Here is a 17748-nt window from a genome sequence, read left to right as displayed (position 1 = left end):
AATATTACAAGCGATTACAATGTAGGAGTCATGTTTCAGGTATAGTTTTAAAAAAAAAATGATTAGAGTCTTGATGGAAGTCCTCCTATATGTAGGCAACAAGTTTTGCAAGACTGTCCATAAGTAGCAAATATGTAGACGCTGTTGTTTACTGCACATGCGCAATGCATTGTATCTGGAACAGTAAAATTGAAGGGTTCAGAGCCATAGCGGGCCAAGCGCCATTTAAAAAAAACGGAGAAAGTAAGGATTAAAGTTAAGTAAATAGCATAGTTTAATGAAGATTGACATATCATTTAGTTTTAATGTGTATACTTTATATTACTTGCTATATGTTTAGTTAAATTACGGTAATCACTTAATCTTAACTCTTGTTTTCTCCGTTTTTAATAAATGGCGCTTGGCCCACTATGGCTCTGAACCCTTCAATTACGCGGGCCATTTTGTTTTCTGGAACTGTACATTCACGGGTCTATGCTTGAGTTCGGAAATATGACAGTGAGTGTGTGCGTGTCTGTCTAGCGAGGTAACGATGATAAACTCTATCAAATATAATATCGTCGCTGCGTCTCCAAAATCCGCTACGTGTTTTGAGAAAGATTTTGCAGGACAAAGAGTAAAGCATTGTCACATTTAATTATATTGATTTTCGAAGCTGCTACTTTCACTATAATTTTTTTCTTGTAATGATTGAAATTATACCAAAACTAGTTTTGAAAATCAAGGAAGTTAAACGTGACAATGCTTTTCTCCTGAAAAAAAAAAACAGCGGATTTTGGAGGCGCAGCGATGATGATTATAAGAAAACTGATATGTATTGCAAACAGGAATGTAAATGATCATATGAAAAATAAATTACTTCGGAAAGTATAGAATCCTCCATATATGAAGCCACGTAGACTCCCACAGTGCGCTTGTCATTTGTGCCGAAGTTCAAGGGCGTTTTTCAGGCGTTGCATGCTTGTAATTTGCGACATTTCCGCCATAAGTGTCACTATAGATTCTTTTCAAAGAAAAAATCGCAGGCATAACCAAGACTAGAACTAGGATTGCTTGCGTAACACATTGATAGTCTAGATCACGCTACCATAGCAGAGGTAAGGGGAGGGGATAGCTATTAAAACTTCAGAAGGGAACTTTGTTAATAACTCATTCCTTCTGCATTTTCATAAGCTGCTCATGATGCAATCCTGTTTTAAATTACGCACTAACCAAGTATCATGCTGTACATAATTCCTTTACCATTTCTCGTCCACGTTGAATGTAGACGCTGAATACAATTAGTAATTGAAATCAATATTAAGTACAGTAATACTGCAGTTACCAGAAATATAACAAAATACACTATCTACCAAAAAGTACAGTAATTGGGCACTGTTTTTGCCACTTTGGAACCTTGTGGTACTACCTCTTGTTGCTATAACAGCAGCCACCCTGTCAGGCATGCTCTCCACTAGTTTGTGTAGGATATCCACTGGAATGCGTCGCCATTCCTCTTGCAATATGGCACTCAGTTGGACAATGGAAGTTGGCCCCATGTTTCGGCGGCTACTATGCAGTGGTATGCAGACAATAATGTTTATCGGTTGGACTGGCCTGCACAGAGTCCTGATCTTAATCCCATTGAGCACCTTTGGGACGAATTGGACCGGCGATTGAGGTCTCGGGAGATGCGGCCAACTTCCATTGTTCAACTGAGTGCTATGTTGTAAGAGGAATGGCGACGCATTCCAGTGGATATCCTACACAAACTAGTGGAGAGCATGCCTGAAAGGGTGGCTGCTGCTATAGCAAAAAGAGGTGGTACCAAGGGGTTCTAAGGGGCAAAAACAGTGCCCAATTACTTTTTGGTAGATAGTGTACCATAAATAATACAAACCTGAAAACATAGAGACAAATAATGGCATTTTCTCGCAAATTTTGGTGCGAATTATTATTATTATTATTATTATTATTATTATTATTATTATTATTATTATTATTATTATTATTATTATTATTTATACTTATTTTTTACATCGCATAATAAAGTTCAATACCTACATATCGGTTACATGATCAAAGAAAGAAAGGGAAGGAAAACTATTTATTAGATATATTTTCTGTCTTATACTTATGCGAAATACTGTGATTGCACATTTTCGTAGGATAGGGCAGAATATTAGGAAAACCTTGTCATTTTGTGGCGTTTGTTTCTCGCCACGGTTTCTTTTTCCCATTTCTCTTCCCTTTCCTCTTTATTTTAGTTTGATTTCCTTCCTTTGCTTTTATCTTATTTCTTTTGATTTATTTATTTCCATTTTATTTTAGTTATTTCCCTATAGGGATCAGTGTAATCTTTTGCGTGGTCGGGGTGTTTGAAGCTAACGCGACTATTTCCTTTCCGCTAGGGCGCGGTGCTTTCAGCTTGTTTCTCTTCCGGGATTCGAGACTAACTGAATTGGATTGTTTCATTGGTTGCTTTGAATATTAACGGTTTTTTTATGTTTTTCTTTGGAGCGGCTTGTTCTGTCTCGGCAGTGACCTACGAGCAAGTGATCGAGCAAGTTGTCTACTAACAGGGATCGACGCAGCGTGAAGTCTCGTGATAGCCAGTGATGCTGACATCGCCTTGTGAACGCTGAGCGTCGGAGTTGGATGGACTGCTCTACTAGCCAACTATTTCTAAGCCTGAGTTATGTGACCTGCTGAGAGTAAGCCTGTTAGATATGTCGCTCGTTTACTCAAGCGGATTCTGTGAGATTTCCTGCTCTCCATTATTGCCCCATTTATAGGCATGCAACAAGGAAAACTCAGTGCGCAGAAACCAGCGGGCGTGACTGCCTCGCGCAGATGACGTATGCTCCCGATCCCAGCATGCTCTCAAGCCTACTGCAGGGGGGTAAGAGAAATATAGCATGCGCGGCGCGAGGAGTTCGAGCTAAGGTTTGCTTGTAGGATACCTATAATAATCATACTTTGACTGATACCACAGTCTAGTATATACAGTCACGAAGCTTGAGTTTTGAGGGCACTAGGAACAATAGACTGTGCAGGTACTATTTCGCATTGTCTGTAATGAGGCGATAGTAGCAACTATCTATGGATACATATTTACTACGTATTGAGCTTCGTGACTGTATATACTAGACTGTGCTGATACTATGTGCGCACTGACTGTATCGGGGATTTTTCCGTGGTGTCTTTCAAAAACGTTTAACATCCAACTAGGTGTCAATTATCGTTCCTTTTGCTGATTTTACAGCCAAGTTAATTAATTAAATTTCATTGAACTTCTTTCTCCGCCTTATGGAAATTTAGTATTTTCTTCAGGCATACGTACGTGCATGTTTGATGTTTTGTAATAAGACAGTTTTTTGATTGCGGATGTTATGCCGAATGATTTCCGAGAGTTATGTTTCATTTAGTGTGTTAATATTATTTTATAAGAGAGGGGAATAGCGGCGTGACTTAAATTTATTTTCATATATTTATATGCTGATATTGCTACGTTATTACTTAGTTAAAGTGTGATTACACCTTTCATTTTTATTGCCTGAGATTGGACTTTGACAGAGAAGATGGGACGATAATGAAAGTGTGCGTGTTGAGGCGTTTGTGTCATGTGAGTTTTATTGTTTTATTGGATTATAATTTTTTTGTTAAAGCCAACGTGTTTATATTAAAGCTGGCTTCCTATTGAATGTTGGCGCTATTTATATTTTTGATTCCTTTTCAGACAAACCAGTAAGCTTCTTCCGGATTATTTTATCCCATTCCGCACCATGTAATCGATTCACGGACGTGTCTATAAACGTATGGGTAGGCAGCCTACGTGACAATTTACTTTGTAACTCCCTTATCTCCCTAGTTCAACTTTAAAATCAACAGTTGTATTTTTTTTGAAAAAAAAAAAAAAAAAAAAGACTGTATTTAAGAAAATCTCTTTCGTCTAGCAACATGGCATGATTTACTGGCGAAACACCTCTTTCGTTTTGGGATAATGGAGACACCATCCTGCAAATTGTATAACTCTAATATAGAGATGGACCGGCATCACCATTCAATAAGTCCTGGCCTACAGTCACTCACGGAAGTGAAACGCTATTGGGAAGCCAGAGAGAAGATGTTTTTTCTATAAAATCGTTTCTTAATGTTTGTTCAATTGTTGTTTTCTTTGAAGATTGATGATTCCCCAAACAAGTATTTATCATCAGATAAATAAATAAATCATTTCTCACACTAGTTTATTAAACCGTGTTGGACTGTAAAGAAAACAACTATAGCAATGTCCATATTTTATATGTGTATAATATTATAGTACTGTGTAAGTTTGGTTATTTAATTTTACTACCAATTTTTTTTATTGTTCTATTAAAATTATAGCATAACTAGTGGCTTGTTCAGCAAATGCTGCTGCAAACTAAGTTCGTCAGACGTTCAAATAAAAATTTTTCAGATTTATTTTCAATGAAGAATACTTGTCTTTTTGATAGTTATTTGCTTCTATAATAATGAAACATACTCCCTCTGAATGGATTTTTTTAGGCCAAATACTTTTTCTTGAACCTATCCAACTTCAGTTTTTGAGTTTCAATGCGAAAACGCAAGTATCAATGTCAGGACGATAGCAGTAGCTACTTCAGGTCATTGTGGATTGTAGGCAAAAGTTAAAAAAATGTCAGGTTTGCTAAGCTTTCGAACAATAGCATTTTCGTATAGCTGCTACATGTAGAACTTGAAATGTAGAGCGTAAAATCATTTTATCCTACTAAGAGATCTTGCTGAAATGATCTGGAGACTACAAAATTTTCTAGGCCTCTTATTTTATCAGTAAGTAATACCTTTTTATCTTTCCTTAGGAACTGTAATTTTTGCGCTCTCTCGAGCCAATACTGAAGACAGTGATACATATCAATCTCTACACTACACCGCCATTAAGTATATGAAAAAAGACCCAACCCCATTGGGTTAATAAGTATAAAAATATTTGATTTTTAGTAACAATATTATTATCTTACTGAAGTTTTGTAGTTATATATAGCAGTCACTCAGTAAATTATAGAAATGAAGATCTAAATTAAGATATTCTCTACATTTACTTACATAACCTCAAAACGTTTCACTTTCATGTCATCAATATAGCATTAATATTATGTACAATTAATGAAAAATAGACGCATCATGATATTAACTATAATAATATTTAATTTCTAATGGTAATAATGTCATCAAACCACCTCAAGTTTCGTAGATTTGAATATCCAATACACAGCTGTACTCAGAAAATTATACACCGCAGAATCAGTTTTTAATAACAAATTGAATTGAGCTCTAAATGTGTCGGCAATCCTGCAGGTCATGGCCTTCGTGTAATAGCCTATTGTTTATTGTAGTGTGTGTTTTGTTCTGAAATTCAATCAAGTCGGCCGTGATTCAATAAAATTAGTTCTCAAAACTGACAACAGATGGATTTTGGAAAATATGAAAATTATGTAGGAAAATTGACATTTCACTGAAAACTACTACTTTTCCGAAAAACTTTGGGTTCCAAGCTTCAAAATGAGGGGCCATTTATTAAAATCCGTTCAGCTGTTTTCCCGTAATTTCCATTACCAGTTTAAATTATATATATATATATATATATATATATATAGCATGTTGCATCCTATAGGATAGTTTGTGAATTTAAGGGTTAAAAACTTTACTATACTTTTTTCAGTCATGTTTATACGTAACTCATACACCAAATATGTTCATGTTTATTACTTGCAAATTTGAATTTACTCATACAGTGTTGTTCTTTTTCTACTTGTTTAAGAAATATAGCAATTAGTCTGTGATAACTGAAGTAGGTAAGAGTTCATGCAAGGAAGAGAATGAACATTTGTAGCAAATATCATAGCTATGCAGGAATTATTTATTGCAGTGTAAATTTTATTGCAATATAGGAAACCATGGATTATGTAAGAAAGTGACAAACTTTAGATTCCACTTCAGTGACGTCAGAATTTACATGAAAACCTTTCATTACAAAACGTTAAATTTTTTGTGTTCTTGTCGATCGAGTACGTTACAGATATTATATGCGAAAATTATATGAAACTTAAAAATGGTTTTAAGTGCCAAAAAAACATGCGGATAATATGTGTATGATCTTTTCCGATATTGAATTCAGTCATAAAATTATATCATATGCATCATACATCCCGTTGAGAAATTTCATTCCAATAGTCTGTAATTCATAATATAATTTAACAATAGCCGAAGCAGTGGAATGTTATAGTTTGAGTATCTGTGGTAACTAAATTGTCGTCTGCGTATAATTCTGAAATCATGTTAATAAGTGATAGAAATATAAGTCAGTTTCCTATAAATAATTTATTAAAATCCACGTAACACACTTGTAGGCCTATAAAGTAAATACAATTTTAGGTTGTTGTGGAATGATGCTTTGTCATGAAATTAGGCCCAAATTTATCATGAGAAATAGTGTAATAATTGGAAGTGGGAGTCATTAATTAGAGATGTTATAGTAAACTAAATTAATGAGGAAACTAAGGAAGCTTAATTACATAAAGTACTATACGTCCTTACTTACTTACGGTTCTTAAGAAATCCGCGCTCACATAAGCCCGCCATCGGTCCCTATCCTGAGCAAGATTAATCCAGTCTCTATCATCATATCCCACCTCCCTCAAATCCATTTTTTATATTATCCTTCCATCTACGTCTCGGCCTCCCCAAAGGTCTTTTCCCTCCGGCCTATCAACTAACACTCTACTATATACATTTCTGGATTCGCCCATACGTGCTACATGCTCTGTCCATATCAAACGTCTGGATTTAATGTTTCTAATTATGTCAGGTGAGGAATACAATGCGTGCAGTTCTGCGTTGTGTAACTTTCTCCATTCCCCTGTAACTTTATCCCTCTTAGTCCCAAATATTTTCCTAAGAACCTTATTCTCTGTTCCTCTCTCAAAGTGAGAGTCCAAGTTTCACAACTGTACAGAACAACCGGTAATATAACTGTTTTATAAATTCTAACTTTCAGATTTTTTTAGAGCAGACAGGATGACAAAAGCTTCTCAACGGAATAATAACAGGCATTTTCCATATTTATTCCACGTTTAATTTCCTCCCGAGTGTAATTTGTATTTGTTAGTGTGTCACCAAGATATTTGAATTTTTTCCACCTTTTCAAAAGATAAACTTCCGATTTTTATTTTTTCATTTTGTACAATATTCTGGTCACGAGACATAATCATATATTTTGTCTTTTCGGGATTTACTTCCAAACATATCTCTTTACTTGCTTCAAGTAAAATTCTCGTCTTTTTTTCTAATCGTTTTGGATTTTGTCCTACCATATTCAATCCATCAGCATAGACAAGCAGCTGATGTAACCTGTTCAATTCCAAACCCTCTCTGATATCCTGAACTTTTCTAATGGCATATTATAGAGCAAAATTAAAAAGTAAAGGTGATAGTGCACCTCCTTGCTTTAGTCCGCAGTGAACTGTAAAAACATCCGACAGAAACTGGGGTATACAGACTCTGCTGTACCTTTCACAGACACATTTTAATTAATCGAACTAGTTCCTTAGGAACACCAAATTCAATAAGAATATTATATAAAAGTTCTCTCTTAACCGAGTCATGTTCCTTTTTGAAATCTATGAATAACTGTTATACTGTACCTTTATACTTCCATTTTTTGTTCAATATCTGTCGAATACAAAAATATCTGATAAACTGTCTATATATTACGCCTAAAACCATACTGATGATCCCCAATAATTTCTTCTACATATGAATTTTTAGTCTTCACAAAATAATATTGGTCAAAATTTTGTATGAATACAACAAAAGTGATATTTCTTGAAAGTTACTATACAATCTTTTCCCCCTTCTTAAAGACAGGTACAATTATGGACTTCTTCCATTGGTCTGGTAGAATTTCTTTTTTCAAAATAGCAAGTTCGATACTCTCTGTTATACTTTCAAAATGTTGTACTTAATAAACATACTCCTAAATAATATTGCACAACATTCCATCTCTCTTAACTTTTGATTCGACTTCTTACTTTTTCCTACATTAAACAAACATATGCGTAAATTTACTCTGTGTCTTAAAACAATACAAGATCACCGGACAGCGAGCAAACATGTCATACAAAGACTTTAACTGACGTCTGTGGCTTCCATGCAGCGACGTAATCATATCTATTCCGTGATTGTCAAAAGCATTGCAACATAAATAAGAAAACAAAGAGAAAGTTGAAGAGATTTATGAATAAATTATGAAATAAATAAACTACACTTTCTACATTTTTAGGTTATTTCCTCGACGTATTTGTTTTATACTATGGTTACATTTTCTTTCAATCGTTCCCTGAATCATTAACCTCCTTTCTCCATTTGCTTTATTCCATATTTGTCTTCGTTTCGATCTATTTTTTTTCAAGCCAAGACCCTCATTGCCAACACCCGACTGTTTCACTTGTTCTGGGCCCAGTGCCAGTATTTATAGAAAGGAGAGAATTTTGCATACTCACAGGAACTGGGGCCCACTGCCTTGGTGAGAAGGGTAGACCACGATGCTAGGACCGGCGCCTTCGCCATCCGCAGACTTGCGTCTTCGTAATAACAGCAGCGTTGTCACCAGCACCAATAGCACCACGGCACCGGCCGCCACTAGTGGTAGCACCAGGCCTGCAATAATAGACGGAATTGGTAAAATGAAACCTTGTACTCGTATTATTAATGTGGGAATAGAATTCAATAATAAATATACTATAATTAGATATACAGATAGATAGATAGATAGATAGATAGATAGATAGATAGATAGATAGATAGATAGATAGACAGACAGACAGACAGACAGACAGACAGACAGACAGACAGACAGACAGACAGACAGACAGACAGACAGACAGACAGACAGACAGACAGACAGACAGACAGACAGACAGACAGACAGACAGACAGACAGACAGACAGACAGACAGACAGACAGACAGACAGACAGACAGACAGACAGACAGACAGACAGACAGACAGACAGACAGACAGACAGACAGACAGACAGACAGACAGACAGACAGACAGACAGATAGATAGATAGATAGATAGATAGATAGATAGATAGATAGATAGATAGATAGATAGATAGATAGATAGATTTATTAAGTAATATTACACATACAAATTTTATATTATCATACTTTTTTCTAAAATCTAATGCACGGGTCTTCCGACCGTACGTGCTTTGTACCCGAAACAAGTCCTCCTTTGTAGGTTCCCCCACACCTATGATTACATCCAATTACTCTCTAAAAAAACACAAATATTAAAAATGGAAATGGCACAATAAAACACATTATATAATATATCCTAACCTAAAAGACCTAAAAGTGTACAGTTGGGTGGATACTATTATCCCTTCCTCAGTTCGCGTCGCAAACTTCGACAGTTGCAGCTCTAATCTTTCTCGCCTTCAAGAGGAACAATCCAGTCTTTTGTTCCCATTCTCTATTCCCCATGAGGTCAAGACATGCAAGCGAACTCCTACTCTGACTTAGCATCGACGGTGGTAAATATTTTCTCCGTATATGTTTCAATTCGACACACAGTAATAAAATATGCTTATAGGAATCCTTTTCTTTGCAAAGCGGACAAAGACGCAGGGATGCTCTGCAATAACAAGGTATGTGTAGGAAGTGGGTTACGAGACCAATACATACTTTTATTTAATTGTCCGCGATTGAAAATTTACCTTTCAGTAACCAATATTTTGGATAACTGTACTGTTTGTTCGGGAAAATTGAAGTAACTGAAGTAGGGCCTATAGCGTGTGTTAGTTGTGAGCTGTTTTTTCTAAAATGAAATTTAGATTTTTCATTATTTATGATCACTTTTCCTTTATTTCTCTATTTAATATATACTGCAGGGACATCATTTTATTTTTACTTCAATTCTTATTGTACCTGAGTTTTTTAATGTACTTCACTCTCACCCCCTCTACTATGTAGTAAACCTCACCCGTCCTCCATATAGAACCAAGGTCGCATAGGCAGTACTGAGTGAGTGAATATAGTACGTTCCAGAAATATGGTAACATTTTCCAGTGAAGAGAAAACATTGAATATTGAATCATATTTTAGCACAGGCACTGTGTCCGTTTGGTTACGTCGCATCCCGGTTTCCCCCACCCGCTTCTGCTCGCCCCTCTGTAAAGGCTAGTGGGTGGGCTGTCTTAGATCACTTCTGAAAATATTTACTGTTAGGAATCGGACGTCTATGTAATATTATACAACTGTTTAAAATAACCAAATGAAAGGGCCTCGTTAAATAATTAACTGTCACGTGATTTCCTCCCTTTCTACAACCTACGACATAACCACTTGCGCGGACAAAGTAAATTTATCTGTGGGATCGGGCAGAATTGAATTTACAGTACGTAAGGTACTGTTATAGAGTAGGTACAGAATTATTCCAACATGAGTTACTGTTTTTAGGTACGAAGGACGAAACTGGAAATACGAATTAGGTACAAGATAGTGCGATAATATGCAAAAAAAAAAAAAAAAAAAAGAACTGAAGTCTGTATCGAAATGAACGGCCATCATTTTCAACAATTTGTTTAAATATTCATATTTTTATTATTTTTCAACTTAAATGTATTCTCTATATTGTATGCTAATGTGCTGTAGATAATATAATATACAATGCACAATGACTACGTCCGCATGGATAGCTCAGTTCGTAACACTTATTGTTAATACTGTAGTACATGTTGATTAAATAAAAACCTAACGAAAATTATCAAACTCAGAATCGTGATATTTCCTAGTTTACGTAAATGGATGCACTACTTTTTTTCTCTCCTGTAACCAGTAAAGTGATTTGTTTACATTTTACGCTAATACCATCAAACTCAGGTCGTAGAAGAGGGTATCAAACAGTGTTTCCGGTTCTCTACCGTTAATCCAAAGGTATAGCCAGGTTAAAAATGATGTTCCGGTATAATTATATCAGTATAATTATTTAAAATGGAATTACTGTGGTTCATCTGAATTAGTTTGTTAGAGAGGTATTAGTACGGGTCTGTGATAAGACAAAATAGAATTCATGCATAAAAATAAATATATCCCTCTAGTAAGCACCGTATTAATGCAAGAGTCCGAACCGTTGATAAGTAAGTGACGTCGATTGGTGTGACATAATCCATTGACGTTGCTAAGCAAGTAACGTCAGATGTTGAAATGTACGAAGCAGTTGATTTTATTTCTTCAATTGATACTCGAGCGTAAACGCAGCACTTTAAAATTACACATGAGTATAAGTCGACTTGTAAATTAACAGAAATAATTTATATCTTGATACTTATCATCAGTGACGGCTGATTGACTGAGGCAAGAGAGGCCGGGCCTCAGTCAGTTGGCTTTACTGAAATCAAATTTTGTGTTTTTATATAATATATTAGTTATTTGAATGAAGCATATATCGCTGTAGAAGCATTTGAAAACTTTGTGACGTATATAGACCTATTTAGCAGTACAATTTGTTCCTCAGGCCAGAATCGCTCGTGCCGGGTCTGGCGTGTGATGCATATAGACCTGTTTTCCAGTAAAATTTGTTCCTGAGGCCAGAATCGCTCGTGCCGGGTCTGGCTTCTGAATTTCCTGTATTTTCGCGGGCTTTGAGCTTGCGCTTAAAACGTTGTAGCTGAGGCACAATTCTTCTGGCCTCGTGGCCTGGTCAGCTCTCACTCCTCCCATTCATGGTCCGGTCTCCAGGATAGAATGGGTTGGGAATAACAGTGGTGACTTGTCTTCCTAAATAGGCCATAAATAACATAAAAATTCCCGCTCTTTGACAGGCAGAGACCCACACTATTCTCTCCCCTTATAGTCTCAGTTTATGACTTAACCGAGGGTGTTGTACTATTGTACTTCGTGAGTCAGGATCAATGTTGTTACGTGTTTAGAGAAAATATAAACAGAAACAAATGCGAGAAATAATGATTATGTAGTTAATTCATTGTTAGAGTGTCCTTTTTCGAGAAGAAATAATATTGAAAGAAAGGAAATTTTAAATAAAGAGATAGCCTACCGAGATACCTACGACATCGCTGACAATTTTTCTGACAGATAATCTTAAAACGCTAGTTTCTATTGCATCCTGGTATGGACAACATAAGTGGTAATGTGGTGCAAAATAAACATTTCTGTTGACCTTGTTTGTTGCTGTCAAAGGAAGAAAATAAAAAGAGAAGAAAGAAAGGTGAATTTCAACACTCTCAATCATTGAAACTCACAGCTTAACAACTTATTTGGTGAATGACATTATTATTTTTCATTAATAATAATAATAATAATAATAATAATAATAATAATAATAATAATAATAATAATAATAATAGTATAGGCCTAATACAATAATAATTAATCTCATGAATAAACATTTCCTATCGGAGGCACTTAAACTAGTTGCATCTGCCCTCACCGAGGATTTCGATCACAAGCCGCTACTGTTAGCATTGGCATGATAACTCTGGAATAAGACTGTTGGCCATCGGCGTAGCTCAGTCAGTAGAGCCGTTTGCCTTATGATCCGGAGCTGAGCTCGGAGATGGGTTCGATTCCAGCTTGGATTGATTACTCGGTTGTGTTTTTCCAAGGTTTCCTTCGAACCGTAAAGCGAATGTCAGGTAATGTATAGCGAATGCTCGGCCTCATCTTGCAAAATACCATCTCTCTCACCAATTCTTTCAACGTTAAATAACCCAGTAGTTGATAGAGCGTCTTCAAATAACCAACTAAAAAATAAGACTGCTGTCTCAAAAGTATAGCAAGCAATTTTAGTGTTACTTTCACCCTTAATATTAATTTCTGGACTTTAAAATACTTGTAAAATACTGTAATTTATATTATGGTAATAAGGAAAAATGAAAAATGTCTTTTTCTACCTCAATCCTCGCTTAATTTTGTGAGGAAAACTGTGGAGACAGTATTGGAGAACACATTATAGAAACATCAGAACGTCGCCCTCGAGACAAAACACTGTAATGTATTATTCAATTACTAGCGGCTTTGTTATATCGACCTGGAGAGAGAAATTTATAGCATAACACAAGAGTGGTAGTCACGGACCGGAAGCTGCTTTCACTTGCAATGGCTATGCCTTATTTTGCAGCGTGTGTTATGAAAACGATTTAGATATGAATTCTGATGCCGTAGATAAATAGCTGTTATAAAAATGGGGTTATTAGTTCCTTGCGTGACGTGGCAATTCGAAACAGAGGAATGATTTCATAACTGAGTTGTCAATTTAGTTCTTTCCTCACAGTAGTTGATGTGTAAGCTTTAATTTTATTCATCAGTAAGTATGTCAAGAGTGTGGTAATATTTGAAAGCCAAACTCTTTAACATGATTATAGCATTGGCTCATCTTATAGGTTTAATATTCAGTAACTTTCATTTTATTTAAGCGGGGCTGGGATGAATTTTGGTTATTTATAAACTATAAAAGATACACGAATTATTTTTTTGCATACTAGTTCTGGATATTAACTTACTGGATAGGCCTACATACATCAAAGCTTAGTATAATATATAATATATATATATATATATATATATATATATAATTCATAATGGTGGTAGTTTACTGTGCAGTGATAAAGCGTTTGGAGATTGAATAATAATAATAATAATAATAATAATAATAATAATAATAATAATAATAATAATAATAATAATAATAATAATCTAGAACAGTTCGCAGTCCACCCCTGTAGAGCAACGGTTAGTTTGCCTGACCGTGAACGAGCGGGCCCGGGTTCAAATCCTGGTTGGGACAAGTTACCTGGTTGAGGTTTCATTCGTGGTTTTCTCTCAACTCAAGTGGAAACAAGGCAGTTGTACGGGGTGGGCAAAATAAAACTGGCCCGCTGAAAATACAGTATAAATGAAATACATGAATTTATATGTATAAGACTGACGCGAAAATGACACTGACAATACAGGAAACCGTGATTTCAATGCAACATTGGGTTGCTGTCTCATGTCCGCGCATGCGCATCTCCCGCATGCTCTGTCCCGAGCTTCGCTGTGTCATTACGTTTGAGTGAGTGAGAGGAGCAGACGTGTTTAGTGGCCAGTCGAATGCAACACAAAATGGTGCTCACGATAAAAGAACGCGTGTTCATTGTCAAGTGTTATGCGAAGCACAATTCATGGAAAATGTGTGCGGAACTGTTTGCGCAAGAGTTTCAGACTGGACGTGTTTTGGCAAACCATCCAGCAAGGACTGTAGTGGCAAAATGGCATGAAACGGGCACTGTAGCGAATAAAAACCGTAACTATCCGAAAATAGTTCGAACACCACAAAACATTGCTCGAGTGCAGGAAAGCCTGGAACAAGTCCGACGAAATCGCAATGCCGTTTATCTGTGCAAGTGGGAATTAAGAGAACGTCGTGTCGAAACATTATCAAACAGGTCCTGCATCTGTATCCTTACAAATTTACTGTTGTGCATGCGTTAGAGCGTCCAGACGAACCTTCGCGTGTTGAGTTCTGGCTGTGGTTTCTGAGTGAAGTGGAATCAGGACTTTTGGATAATCAGTTTTTCATTTCTTCAGATGAGGCCTGGTTCAGCCTGTCAGGGTATGTTAACTCAAGAACATGCGTCATTATGCATCAATAAATCCCCATGAGTACTTGGAAGAGACGTTGCATAATCTCAAGATTGGTGTTTGGTGCGCAATGTCAGGTGTCCGCATCATAACACGATTCTTTCACGAAACTATAAATGCTAACCGGTATGTCCAGAATCTGCTTAATCCATACGTGGATCAACTTACAGAAGATGAAAGACTGTATGGATATTTTCAGGAAGACGGAGCAACAGGACACACTGCCTTGGAAATCTTGTAAATATTACAGATTTTCCGGGCCAGTTTTATTTTGCCCACCCTTTATATGAATGTTCATAATAACTCTTTCTTCTGTTCAAATTAGTGGGATCAGGAATATTCTTAATATTGGCGAAGGACGTTGAGTGGCGTCTCTCGAAGAGGGAAGACTCACCTCGACCCTAAATCAGGGAAGTTTTCTGCTTCTTTGTTGGTGTAAGTGGAATGATAAAGCCGAATTGGGAAAGCCTGAGAGACATCCTTGTGATATTTGGGAGGGAAATGTATTAGTTACTGGTGTCAGAGATCTGCTTGTATCTGTGGAACTTACAAGTCATTCATTTCATCTCTGTCTTCCGAGGATTGTGCGTGTAATGAGTCCAGTTGTGTTGTCTACACAAATATGGACATTCGTTCTCGCAAACAGGTTTCATGATTAGGGTTTAGAATTATTTAAGCTCTTTACTCTCGCCTTGTATGTTTTAGTTCGACCACTGCATTAAACACTTTGTCTACTCGAATACTCTGTGCGTAAAATAGCAAAATACACACAAGAGTATAAAATGCCAACTTTATTGAAAGTGAGACAATAAATGTCATGCCGAAATCTGTATTTACGCTCAACTGAATGAAATTCATTCAATTGTAAGTCTCTTTTATACATCGAGAGACTGGGACACAAGAAACTTCAAAACATTTTCTGCAGAATACAATGTAGCCTACATCTTACGTACTTAATGCCCTCATGAAAGTTTAAAATGTCAGAAAATAAGAAGCTCTAAACATTAAACTTTAGTAGGAAACCTTCGATACGGAATTTTGTTTCTTCGAGTGAACGACAGTAGAAACTGTTCCAGCAGTTTAAATTACAAACATCCGAACAAATGCGATAAATAAGATGCTCTCAGCTCTGACACTTGGAACTACAAGATCATTTTCCATTTGTACATTTGTCGCTTATAACGATTTTCTGAAATGTGAATGTTAGTGGAGAATAATGTCGTAAAACTAAATTCATTGAACATAGTGAAAGTGGTGACATACGTATAATTCTCAGTTGGTTATCTCATTTACATAATAGGTTAACTTTCGGTGAAGTTAATACATTCATGTATTCATGATAACAGCCGCTATAACACTTCCTTCAACTAATGTTGTTCAGCTGTTTCACCGTAAATTTTAAGTTCCAGAATGAATATGTGTAAAATTATTAAATACACCGATACGTAATTAAACGTAATGAAATTGTAATGAGGTCTGCACAATGACAGTTAATTTATCTAATTTACTATTTGCTATGTTGAACTTCCCTATTGCAATACAATTCTTCTCCATCTTATAAAATTATGTATTGTCTTCATCATTAGTGCATTAATTTTATATATTTGATTTTCTTAAACTATTAATTAAAAATGTTGATTATTGTATATCTGAAGTGATAATGGTTTGAATACAAGAAAATCACATTACAGGCACAACAAGGAGTATATGTATAATTTAATTATTTTAATTCTAGGACTTGTTACTGCCGAAATGTTGATTTTCTAATACGTTTCGTGATTAGGAGAGTGACTAATTGTTTGGATAACGTCGCCATTGTAATTTTGATTTGTTCTCTTTGCGACAGATATTCCAATGTACCATGGCTTATATTTAAGAATGTTAGACTCGTTTTCATATATTTCAATGCAAATCTTTCGGGTTGTAATTCGCAAGTGGATATTTACAGTTATCAACAGTCTAATAGATAGACCTACTCCAATGCACATTGAATCCGAATTAAACTTTCAGCTTAATTTTTCATAACATTTAGATATCTTGCAAGAATATTTATTTAATATATTCCGAAATATCTTATTTTCAATCTAATAGTTTGTGACATGTTCATCAAAATACACTGTATATGTAAAACCTTTCATCCAAGACAGAAATTTCAAGAAATATAAAATTTGTTATACATTCCAGAATGTTATACGCAATACACATTTCTCATATACCGTAGCCTACAGTAAATACAGTATTTTCTGATACTCGTAACAAAGTAACCAGTAAATCAGAAAGAAGAATGTCTCGTCTGAGCTATCAAGTTCAATAAAACGTCTAGCTGAAAAATCTCATATGTCTCTTCTTTATATCTAAATAAATATTTCCTTTTCAAGTTGCTAGTAATATAAAAAGCCCACGCTGTGACACAAATATTTTTCCCTTCTTGTGACGTGCACTTAATTTGTAAATAACGAATATATTACTTTCTGAAAAACTCATTTTGTACATGGAATCGCCTCGTTTTACTTTTAATTCAATCCATTTTATGTTACAGTGACAGATCAGGTAATATGAAGTCTCCAGTACTCTTAATATTATACTGTGTCTTTATTATAATATCCAATATAACTTATAAACAATTCACATATAGTACTGGCTAAAGCGCATGAATGTCTCTAATCGTATGATGCAAATGAGATGATGATGGATAACAACTTAATGAAATTAAGGCAGGAAAACCTGACTCTCTAGAGAATTTATCCAAAAACCTTTGTACAAATTTCACTTGGATTCATTGTCATTTCCACCGCGGAAGAATGTAGTTCTAATAATGTTAACTGCAATCACCTCGAGATATGATCGACGAAGACTTTACCGGAACTTTGAAATTGTGCAAATGTCAGGCGAGATTCTTTACCATTCATAAGTTAGTATATTATGACAAAATTTTTTTTCGAGTAAAGAATAGGATAGATATCAACAGAAGCACGGGAACGTGATATATATTTGGTTGCTTCTTAGACTATCACATATTTTCTAAGTAGGTTTAGGTGTATATACAGAGTGGAAGTGAAAT

At 35.6% G+C, this 17748-nt stretch overlaps 1 protein-coding gene across 3 annotated transcripts in view; it reads right to left on the bottom strand.

Annotated features, from left to right (window-relative positions):
- LOC138716517 (synaptotagmin-15-like) overlaps positions 1 to 17748 on the bottom strand; it is a 313906-nt gene that overhangs the window by 112415 nt on the left and 183743 nt on the right. For all 3 annotated transcript variants that reach the window (XM_069849662.1, XM_069849664.1, XM_069849663.1), the window contains exon 2: positions 8541 to 8697. In XM_069849662.1, coding sequence (XP_069705763.1) covers positions 8541 to 8697 — 157 coding nt within the window. The remainder of the gene's footprint in view (positions 1 to 8540; positions 8698 to 17748) is intronic.

This window comes from Periplaneta americana, chromosome 16, assembly GCF_040183065.1.
Source record: "Periplaneta americana isolate PAMFEO1 chromosome 16, P.americana_PAMFEO1_priV1, whole genome shotgun sequence".
Classification (NCBI taxonomy): domain Eukaryota; kingdom Metazoa; phylum Arthropoda; class Insecta; order Blattodea; family Blattidae; genus Periplaneta; species Periplaneta americana.
This window is presented reverse-complemented; position numbering and strand designations above follow the sequence as displayed.